The sequence below is a fragment of the Pimephales promelas genome, chromosome 6 (assembly GCF_988280905.1).
Source record: "Pimephales promelas chromosome 6, fPimPro1.hap1.1, whole genome shotgun sequence".
Taxonomy (NCBI): Eukaryota; Metazoa; Chordata; class Actinopteri; order Cypriniformes; family Leuciscidae; genus Pimephales; species Pimephales promelas.
Window position 1 is genome coordinate 38,095,690 of NC_142774.1, and position 11,811 is coordinate 38,107,500.

Below are 11,811 nucleotides of genomic sequence, written 5' to 3' on the forward strand. Positions count from 1 at the left end.
AACTGCATTTATTTAGCCACTATTATGCTAATAATAATGAGAGAGAGAGAGAGAGAGAGAGAGAGAGAGAGAGAGAGAGAGAGAGAGAGAGAGAGAGAGAGAGAGAGAGAGAGAGATGTTCTCTAATCAGTGACAGAGGGGAGGCGGGCCAAGAAAGCTCAGTGTAATGCGATAGCTGCGCCGCTCAGAAATGCTATTACACACATACTGACTCACTCACTCACTCGCGCTCTCGAGCACACACATCCACACGCGCTGCTGCCACAGCTCTGCGCGAGCACACCAGTGCGCTTCAACACGCTTCTGTGCGCAACACCAATCCCTCTCCTGTCTGCCCGTTTGGACAAAACTTGGTGCCTCCTGGGTGTGATCGAATGACTTACGAGAGCAAGAAGATATCAGAACACTCAAGCTGTGTCCGGAGGGCAGCGTGTTTTAAGCAGACGATTAAGGGGACAAATCCCTGCGGAAACCTCTATCAACCCATCGGAGACCAATAAGGCGATGGAGCGCAATAACGCACGCAAATCCGCGACTGCTTTATAACGGAATACAGCTGAAGACCTCTGATTTATTTGAAAACAGGCTGTTTTATGACAAGGCATGACTTTTTATCTACACATGACATAGATCATGTCATGCACAGTTTGCATTTGCTGTGCGCAATGGGCTCAACAGAACTGCATTTGAATAGGACATTCTGAGCATTATAAAGGCAAACCGGCTATTTTGTTTTCTTTTCTTAGTCTGAATTATCGACATTTGTTCCTTGAAGAAGATCACTAGTTGAACACAGGTCACTTCTTCAAGGCAGCACATTTTTGGAAAGATGGATTTCTGGATATCTTACCAAGGAATTGCATTTATCTTTTGCTTCGTTTTGAAAGTCAGCGCAAAAGAAAGTAAGTTTGTCTTTTTCTTTTTTTTCTTGAACTTTCGTAACGGTATCAGTGTGTCTAAATTCCCATCCAGTGAGGCTATCCGCAAATGGCAAACAGATTTCTCTCCTGGCGAAGCGAACGTGTGTTTCTGCTGTCCGGGCAAACCATGCCGAGAAAAGAAGAGCTTCTGGTTTTATTTAGTGAAGGAAAAAGAACAGCTTTATATCTAACAAAGGGCAAATGAATGGAACAGATTATTTGAGCCATGACCTGAGTTAATGATATCCTTAAAATAAACGTTTTGAGACATTATAGCCTACCTATTTGTCCACAATAGTCATGTCTAAAGATGAAACCTACGGACTTAGGAAGCTGGACAACTTAGACTTCCAGACCAAACTGGGCGGCCGGTAGTTAATTTATAATTATAAAAAGTAAGTTTGAGTAAAAACCGTAAAACATAGGCTTTTAGAGCCGGATATCACATAATAACTTCTTTAAAGTTTCTCAAATAAATCATAATGCAGCTCTAGCCTACCCGTAATGTAGTTTATTCAATAAAGAACCATAGCAAATGGGTTCAATAAAGATCAATTGAAATACATTTTTAACTGGAAAAATCAGAAATCACAAAGTGATCTAGCCATGTTCACTGCAACCTTGGGAGAAAATATTGCTACGTCGCGTTACGAGTTTAGTATAAGTGATTTTGGAGGCTATTCAACTGTTATGTGTAAGTTTTTGCGCTTACCTATTTATACGGTCGCTAGGCCTATGAAACTGAATAAGTTCATTACGATTTTCATAAGATAGTGCCATACAGTTTTGTTAGCTAATGTCTTGTTGATCCGTGCTAAAAATGATTATTAGGTTTGCGCGAAAACATTAGCAGATGAAATTTACTTGAATTAAAAAGGTCTTTGTATATATGGTTCCTCACCGTTGAATAGTGAACAGTTGTTGAGGACGTTTAGAAATGGTCATTGTTGGTCTTCATAAAGGACTTTCACTGGAAAACAGTGTCAAGGCGCGAGCGGACGGCAACGCGCACGTACAAAACACGTAGCCTATCGCGCATTTGTTCATTACGACGTGTTTCGCCCATTTATTCCGGAATAGCAAAACAGTGGTTCATTAGAAGCTGTTAAATAAGCAGAAGTGTATAAACATGCCGTCCAAGTTTTCTCGGGAGATGTCAACAATTCATCGTTAATTTTAACGTCAACTGCTACTAAAAGGGAAATTAGCCTAAGCATTTGATTTGGCTAATTGGTCTTTTGACTCAAAAGCGTATTACTGTGACAGTATACATCTTAATGATTTTTAGTGTAGGCCTACGCTGTATTTACAGTGCAGCACCTGCAGTTTTAGGCCAACAGGTTAAATAAATGATGAAGCAGCTTAATAAGTAAGAGAAGGAAATTTGCAGCTGCAGATGAATGAACCCTATAGTCTAACTTTGAATATTGATGACATTATGGATTTGTGGCTTGACTTGGACTCTCCACCAATGTTGCAATTGCTCTTAATAGCTATACAAACTTTACAAATGCTATTTCTACGAAGGAATAACCACTTTAAAGTGGCTGACGCTTTAGAAAAGGAGCTCATAATTTGCACTAGTGTGAAGAGCAAATGAATAGGCGTTTTACACTATTGTTTATTTTCTGCAATCTCTTAAAACATCTGTAATTACAATTTGATATGTTCATATTTATTTGGGGGGTAATTCATGTAAACAGTTTTGATTTGTGAGCTTATCTTGTGCAGACAATGGCAAAATTTCAAGGTCATGGGTTAAAAAAACCCATTTGGACTAATGCCTGAAATGTCTCGCAGGTAGCCTATCTGAAACGCCCCCTCCCAGAGCAGCACCGACTGCAACAAGCACAACACTATACGCTGAATTATGGACAACAAAGACACCACATCTCTTGTTTGAGGTCCATGCCTTTAGGGGCCCTTCTCAGTTTCTGTCCTGGCCACAAAAATGACACGTTGACCCACATAGAATGATATCAGGCAGTCCATATGTTAACAGTGCCTTAGCAATGGCTCGTTTTCTTTTATGTTCAAATATTGTATACCTCCCAATCACACCTCATATTTACATCTTGTCAAACGCCGCCCTCAAATCTGGAACCTTTACTATAGGAGTCGTTCCAGGTAGTTTTCCTGTTTAAAAGGAAAAAGGATCACATTGATGCATTTTGCTGTGTATTTTAAGTTTTAGGGGTTTAGATGATGTTTTTAGAGGGAGGAAAGCAAATTAAACTGCATTGCTTGCTGCCATGTTAGGGTGTAATGGGTAATTGCTATATGTTTTTGGATGGGTATTTTTGGTGGTTGCTTAAGAAAATAGCCAACCTCCAAGTCTCTATGATATTCTGGTACTTCTATGGGATGATTTTCCCAATTTGAGCACACTCCAGGCAAAGATCCTAAGTCTTATGTCTTCGAAAAGTAATGGCATGCTTCTCCAAGTTGCACAGTTTGAGGTATCGCCTGTGTATGTAGCGCAAACAGTGAAATGTTTAGGATTAAGGGTTTATTTAAATCAATTCTTAGCATTAGTGATAGTGATATTCAGCCTACTGTATGTTAGCAGCCTTCCTTTACCTCTAGGACAGGTTTTTAGCTTGACATACCTGATTAAAGGATGAAAAGACACATATAAATACTTCACGTGAACAAACAAAGCACTTAGTTCTCCCCAGCGTTCCTGCAAATAGACTGAAACGTACACACATCGTCTTTTCATCTGCGACACCCAAAGTGGTTGTGTATGCTGTTTCATCCTATTTTTCTGGTGTTCATGAATAGAAGAGGTACTAATCTATGCAAAAGCTAGCAGTCTCAGCTCGGAAAAGAAGGTCAAAAATTTGCATTTGAGGCCAGGAAACCACGACCGGATCAATCCCTGCAGAGGCAGTGGGTGCTGAGTATTCCCTGGATTGCTCGAATTGAGGAAGAATTAAAAATATAGCATAAATAATTGAAATTGCTCCTCCTAGTTAGTGTCATCTTGAGCTTTTAGTGGAGCATGCTTGTGGGTGTAAGAGGGAAGACGGATAACGTGACACATTGATGTTTGTAAATTAGGACACCGCAGAAGTTCTGGTGAACACTGTAAAATTCACGATGCATGATCAGATGTGCTCTGGGAATTGGTGACTGGAGTGTATTATAAAATCTGATTGGATGCACTGCCTTCAGAGTCAAAATAGCTGATGCATGTACATATGTGACCGCACACCATTGGAATTCCATGATAATTTAGCATTCTTTGTTTCTTAGAAACAGCCTAAAGTTGGTCAAAAAACTGCATTATGATTACTTTTATTAGGCCTACATGTTTTTTCTGGTTTATAGTGCTGTTTATAAAGTTCTGTAGCTCTTTTTAAAGAATATAGGAGGTTTAAAGTGATGTGTAATGTGTAATATGTAATGTGAAAAAGAGAAGTCAGGAAGTTTCAGCAATGAAAATGAAAAAGGGAATTCTCTCAAAAATGACAATTCTGTGATCATTTACTCACCCTCATGTTTTTACAAGCCTATATGAAAAAAAGTAGACCATAAAAGTACAACGAAAGAGGCCAAAAAGACTTTAGTCTGTCATTTGAAGCCATATGAAAGCTGTGTGTGAAGAATAGAATGAAATTTCATTCGCATGGATTCTTTTGGTAGCAATGAAACTTGTGAGAAAGAGAACGAGAGAGTGCGAGTGAGCAAGAGAGAGCTTTGGTAAGGATGAATGGATCGGTGCTGATTTCCTCACCGCGGGTGACAGCACTTTTTAATTAAGGTGCGAATGGAAGGATGGAGAGAGAAAAAGAGTGGGAGAGAAAGATGGAGATATATCATGGCCTCTCTACATGGATGCAACTTATCGCAGCGGTGACAGCTCGGCACAGCGATGATTCCATTAATAGAAATTAATACCAGCAGAGATGAACAAAAAAAAAAAACATCTGGGCACAAACACATAGCCTAGCGATTTGCATTTAGGGAGTTGTTCATTTAGGCCCTTTTTAGTTTTTTTCTGCAGTGTGACTTTTTTAGTCTTTTAAACGCCTCCTCGTTTTATTAAAGTGTTAGACTAAAAAAATGAAAGATTTATCCATTTTTATTATCTTTGTTGTTCAAAACATGTTGGTCTTTCAGACTGAAAATGAAAAATTTAAACAAAACTTTTGCTGATAATTTTCTCACCCCCACGTCATCCAAGATATCCATGTCTTTCTTTCTTCAGTCGAAAAGAAATGAAGGTTTTTGATGAAAACATTCCAGGATTTTCTCCATATAATGGACTTCAATGGGAACCAAACAGTTCAAGGTCCAAATGACCGTTTCAGTGCAAACTGCAAACTGTTGAAAGGCCTTTAAATGATTCGAGACGATGAATAAGGGTCTTGTCAAGCGAAACAATCGCTCATTTAAACAAAAAAATAACAAAGTTTAAGTTATAAGCTCAAATAGTCGCCTTGCTCTGTTCTTTGATGCACATTTGTGACTCTCCTGTTCAAACTTATTCATCAAAATGAACAAATCTTTTTTTCGTGTCATTTGGTTGATTCAACGAACAATATGAACGAATTGACTTGGAAAAGGATTCTTTCATTCGAACAGGAGAGTCATGAACGCGCATTTGCGAGCATTTGAGCTTATAAAACTTAAACTTTGTTATTTTTTCGTTTTCGTTTCGCTTGATAAGACCCTTATTCATCTTCTGGAATCCCTTTAAAGCCCTTTGAACAGTTTGCAGTTTGCACTGAAACTGTCTTTTGGACCTTGAACCGTTTGGTTCCCATTGAAGTCCATTATATGGAGAAAAATCCTGGAATGTTTTCATCAAAAACCTTAATTTCTTTTCGACTGAAGAAAGAAAGACATGGACATCTTTGATGACATGGGGGTGAGTAAAATATCAGCAAAAGTTTTTTTTTTAAAAGTTAACCCTTCCCTCTAGTGATCCATAACTACTGCCACTGGATCACCGAACCTGAGAACTGACTCAGTCCGATCTGTGAGAAAAAATATTCAGACTGGTGTTGTAAACTGGATTAATTGGAAAAATATGACTCAAAAGAAGGATTTGTTCACAAGTCGGACATGGCTACGCCTCTCTCGGATTGATTAAGTTTGAACTTTGTGAGAGAAGTGGCGATGTGCATTATGAACAAATCATTCAGTCAGATGTCAGATCTTCTGAATGAATCGGTTATTTCAGGTCTGAAATGTTTACAAAGACTCACTAAGCCAGGGATCCTGTCACAGCTAATGACTTTTTTCAGTGTGTTCCTCACAAAAAAAGATGGTGTACAAGTCATATGGATTTTATGTTGGGATGAACAAACCATTTAAAATGACACAAAAAACACATTTTTATTCTTTGTTCATTCCAAAGAAACAGGTCTGAAATCTCTTCTCGAGGCTGTCTGTAGCCCCTCTCCCCTTCTGTCTCCCTACATGAAAGGACAGATCTGTCTAAAAAAGTGCAGAGCACGCAAAATCCCCCCTCATGGATTAATCCTCAAGACCCTCTTCCCTGAAAACACACAATGGAGCGATAGACACAGCCAGAGAATACATTCAGACTGAATGAAAATGCTAGAAAGATTGCTATCTGTCTGTCTGTCCTTTTGTGTTCCTGTAATATATTGGGTAATAATACTGAGATGAGGTGAGGAATTGAGGGCTGGAAGGGAACTGTCAAGTTATCTTTATAAAAAGAAAAAAAGAAAAGGAAGCCTATTGTTAGAACCATTTTTCTCCCATTGTGACATTATTTTCATGATCACTATAAAAACAAACCCCCATTACTCATGAATCTAATGAAAAAAAAATAATAATAACAATAAAAATGTGATTTTAAATGGTAAATTATTTATCATCATATTAACATTTCCTTTACATTTCTTTAATAAACTGCCTTTGCTGATTTCAATGATTTCAACCATCACTGTAATGGTTTTCAAAATCAGCTTAATGATTTGTATGCGATACACTCTCAGAAAAAAAAAGGGACAAAAGCTGTCACTGGGGCTGTACTTTTTCAAAAGATACACTTTTGTACCTAAAGGGTGCATATTGGCACCTTAATGGTACATATTAGCACCTACAATGTACATAATAGCACCTACATTTACATATTAGCATCTAAAATGGACAAAAGTTTACCTTTTGAAAAGGTACAACCCCAGTGACAGCTTTTTTTGTAACTTTTTTCTGAGAGTATAGATAGATGGATAGATGGATGGATGGATGAGTATCTCTGTGTGCGCTTGGCTTTTCCCCTTCAGAAGATATAGTTGAAAGGGTTAGAAGGATTCGGTTGTTGCCTTAAATGCCACCTCATTTTTAAGTGTACCTTTTAAAGAGACATAATAGCAGTGGAAATGTCAACACTTGAAAGAAGCCCCAACCGTAGCTTTTATTCAGACTCTTACGACTGGCACATCAGCACGTATGGGAGTTTTGGCTTCAGGCGATAGTCTACTCCTTGTCTCAAGATTTTCCACCACACCAATGCATAGCGCTGGAGATCTGTAACGTGGTTCTAGGATGCCCTGCAGCTCGCTTTTGAAGGGCAATTTCACAAGTTTTCTGAAAATTCGTAGTTATTGAGTGTTCTGGAGTTGTGTATTTGGGGGTTATGAGTCTCATTTGAAATTTGATTCTCTCTGGCTTCATCTCTATTCCTTTTGTTGCTTTAATATCAGAGACTCAAGAGCAATGTTAGAAATTCTAGATTCTGTATAGATTCGCCGGTATAGATTCTGTTATGCGCTAGCTTTTACCAGTTGTGGGGTAAGAATGTAGTCGTGAAGTTTGTTCGGTCAGAGAGGAGGAGTTGTTTTCCTAACGCTTGCTAGACAGCCGTGTTTATCTCTGTATTTGCAGAAGCCAACATCAGACCCAGAACTGTCAATCAAACCACCCTCTTCCTCTCTAAACCTGCACTATTCCCACTTTCCCTTTCCGACGAGTGCTGCGATGTATCCTTCTGAACATAAGTGTGTTAGTGAGTTCCACTCTCCTTTTGTGGAGGTGTACATATCGCTTTTTATTAGACAGAAAATATAATCTTCAGGCTTCTCTTCTTATGTGGTTGGTTGTAATGTCCATCACTTTAGAGAGTAGATCAATCACTTTATGCAGTACCTTTTTAACTCTGTAATGAATATGCTTCTATTATATGAAAAATTAAATATGCTCAGTTCAAGTATACACTCTAAAAATGCTGGGTTGTTTTAACCCAACTTTGGGTCAAATATGGACAACCCCAAACGTTGGGTTAAAAATGCAATTAAATAATGTAACCCAAAATGGCTTGGTTTGTCCATATTTTACCCAAAGTTGGGTTAAAACAACCCAGCAATTTTTAGACTGTACACTTATATTTATATATATATATGTGTGTGTGTGTGTGTGTGTGTGTGTGTGTGTGTGTGCGTGTACCATCTGTTTTTGAAATGTTGATTTTATCAAAGTGATTCCTGTAATTTGGAATGATTTAGGCATGTTTTTAAGCTGCTGTATTCTCAACAATAATGATGTCACTTCCTGGAGGATGATGTCATTCAGGAAGTTTTTATTGAAGACTAACAGGATATAAAGTGAAGTGCATCAGGACACACATTAATAACCTATGAATTGAATTGATCACCAATTTTAAACAACATTTCAAAGAAAAGTTTAGTTAACAAATAGCTGAAATAATGAATAGATTGCTATGCTAACAATGTTTAATTAGTATGGTCCTAGTTTTTAATTTTAGAGGATAATGTCAAACATTCTGAGAGACGTGACAAGTAAGGCATCTTCAGGTCAATCTTAAAGTGTGAACTAATTTAAAATGAATATATTTGGGATGTTCTGATAAAAGCACACAAATTTATTTGATTTGCATTTTTACAAATAGTCAAATATGAAGGTTACGTGAAAATATGTTGCTCAGAATCTTCTAATTCCTCAGTTGTCGTTTGGCTGATATGTGCTTAAAAACCCCTCACCGCACGGTTGTCATGGTGAAAGACCAGAAAGTATTTCTGTCTCCTAATCTTAGCTCCATTTAGAATAATAATGACCAGAATGATATCCGCTATGTGTGAGGGCGGCATAAAAAAATGTTAGAACGAACGCTAGCACGTGGAAGGAGTGTTCGGTGAAGATAGCAGGGAAAGCACATTGGGTGGGGTGATAGAAGAAGGCTTTGTTATGCTGGATCCTGTTGCAGCTTTGGGGATGACCCTTGAACCTCCAGAGAAGAACCCTGCATGTCACTTCCTGTCTTAGAGTTGCGGTAGACTATAATATTTTTGTAGAGAGCATCATTGAATGCTTCTATTAGCATTGTGGGGAAAGGTTGACAGAAAAGGTAACACTTTACTTGAAGGGGTGTGCATAAGACTAACACCTTCATAATCATGACATGACATATGGAAGGTTTATGCATGTTTATGACAACTGTCATTAAGTGTCTTTTGCTCAATAATGACATTTTGAATGCAAATATGACATTGTTTAAGATGTCTTTGTCATGATAACTTGACAAAATGAAGTTAAACTGTCATGTGGTTGGCTTTGACATTGGCTGTCATGAGGCAACTTATGTCATGTCATGATTATAAAGGTGTCATGTTAGTCTTATAAATTGTTACCACAGAGGATATAAGGTAAATGTTACGAATTGTCAAATTAAAAATGTATTTATTGTAGATATACAGTATCCACACAGAAATACCATTTGGGAGATATAATTTTAGCTTTTGAAGTCGGCATTCCCGAACAGTTTTACATAATATGACCTTGGTGACATCATCCAACATGCATTAGGAAATATCGTCATATAGCAGTGTGTTTGTCTTGACAACTTAAGTATTCCTCTTAGCCATGCAGTTCTCACTGAGGGATTTGGTAGCACTTGTGATTTATGTACTTAATTTGCCTTGCGTTCACGCCACTTTGCTTGGCCAGACAAGCGTTAAGTATATGCGGCTAATAACGAACTTATCTGAAACACTACCTCACCTCACTTTCTTTCTGCTTGTCTCTTTCCCATTTGTCCTAGTGGAGACATGTGGAGGCCACCTGGATGCCAGCGATGCCGGTTACATCACTTCTCCAGGATACCCTCTGGAATACCCGCCCCATCAGAGCTGCCAGTGGGTGATCAGCGCACCCGAATCCTCACAGCGCATCGTGCTCAACTTCAACCCCCACTTTGAGCTGGAAAAACTGAATTGCAGGTGAGAAGAATGTGTGGGATAAAAGAAATTAGATTGAAAAAAGGGGGAATTAAGCAGTGGTTCTACAGAATGACGAACGATAAGGATGTGTGTGCAATTCATTTGCCTCCGATTCTGAGAGAGAAAGGTGTGAGCAAGGGGGAAGGGAGAATGTGGAAAACAGAGATATGTGGTATGAAGACTTTAAGAGAAAAGGGCGACTTGAAGAGCAAAAGTGCAAGGTGGAACTTAGTGAAAAGAGGAATGACGTTAAGAGAGATATAATAGGGTTTAGAGTGAGCCTAAAGGGCTTATTCAGGGATGCAGTGCAGCTGTCACAGGGAAAGGGGGTCGTCTAGAAGGCTTTTTGTGGAACTGTTTCCCCTCAGCTGTAAAATTAATTATGTTCATCCACAGGCTCTCACTTCTCAGAGTCTGACTCGCATTATGACCAGTTCTACCAACGTCAAACCCTTTCTTTTACCCTTAAACAGGGGTCAATCCTGTTTCTGGAGGGCCACTATCCTGCAGAGTTTAGGTCCAGTTGTTATTAAGCACATCTAAACCAGTTAATCAAGGTGTTCAAGGTTGCTAGACACATTTAGGAGAATGTGTTGGGGCAGGTTGGAGCTAAACTCAACAGGACAGTGGCCCTCCAAGAGCAGGATTAGACGCCCTTATCCTACAAGCTAATTGTTTAATACATTTCTAAAGTTTTACTGTTGTACAGATGCCAAGATATATTCTGTTCATCAACAAATTTACAAAGTGAATTCAGGTTCTGCATTTTTAATGGGGTGTAGAACTGTATTTGGCCAATCCCACTTGCAATAAGAATAGTGATAGCTAGCAATGAAACAAAGTTGAGTAGATCGCAATGTGGCTATCTATTCCCCAAAGTCATGGCAAATCTGGACAAGGTCTACATCGTTAAAGAGATAGTCATTTCAGTAATTAAAATGAAAGCGACAAAGCGACTTAAAATTGCTATATATGTCTGAGGTAACACGCCTCTGGAGCAACTAGGGGTTAAGTGTCTTTCTCAGGGACACATTGGTGTCTCACAGTGGATTCGAACCTGGGTCTCTTACACCAAAGGCATGTGTCTTCTCCACTGCGCCATCATTCACCTGAAAATGAAATTCCTGTTATCATTTACTCACCCTCATGCTGTTCCAAACCTGTATGACTTTCTTTCTTCTAAGGATATTCTTACCCTCAGTTTTGAATCAACATGAGACTGAGAAAACAGGGTGAACTATTCCAGTTCATTTTTGGGTGAACTATTCCATTAAGTCTCTCTAAAAGACTAGTGACAAATGGTCTTGCACTTTGGATACATTAGTCTAAATTACTCTCTGTGAATTTATTGTCTGAAATTACTATTTGTCTTCTTCATTGTCCCTGCTGGTGTGAAATGTTGTTTTTAAGCGCTTTCCTTTATGAGTGGTTTAAACCCACTGTGGCTTCCCCATGGGCCGCCAATTTGTATAGGAGCAGTGGGGAAGGGGGTATCTGTAGGATTCCCCTTAAAAACAACCAGCTGTGAAGAGACAGGCACCATTTTAAATTGGGCCGTGTGCCAAGTCCTCATTTATGTTTATGTAAGCAAGCAAGACATTCACTGCTTTATGAGGTTTTGTGGTACATTTGGAGATGTATCCAAATTGTCAAGGATTGGGAGACAATGGGAGAAGGGG

The 11,811-nt window shown here is 38.8% G+C and overlaps 1 protein-coding gene across 2 annotated transcripts in view; it reads left to right on the forward strand.

The window, feature by feature from the left end:
- Positions 1–197: 197 nt before the first annotated feature.
- nrp2a (neuropilin 2a) overlaps positions 198–11,811 on the forward strand; it is an 87,550-nt gene continuing 75,936 nt past the window's right edge. Inside the window, exons 1-2 of one of the 2 annotated variants that reach the window (XM_039648322.2) lie at positions 198–902; positions 9,955–10,132. In XM_039648322.2, the coding sequence (XP_039504256.2) occupies positions 830–902; positions 9,955–10,132 (251 nt within the window). In that variant the 5' untranslated portion in view covers positions 198–829. The remainder of the gene's footprint in view (positions 903–9,954; positions 10,133–11,811) is intronic. The other variant, XM_039648321.2, reaches the window with a different exon arrangement.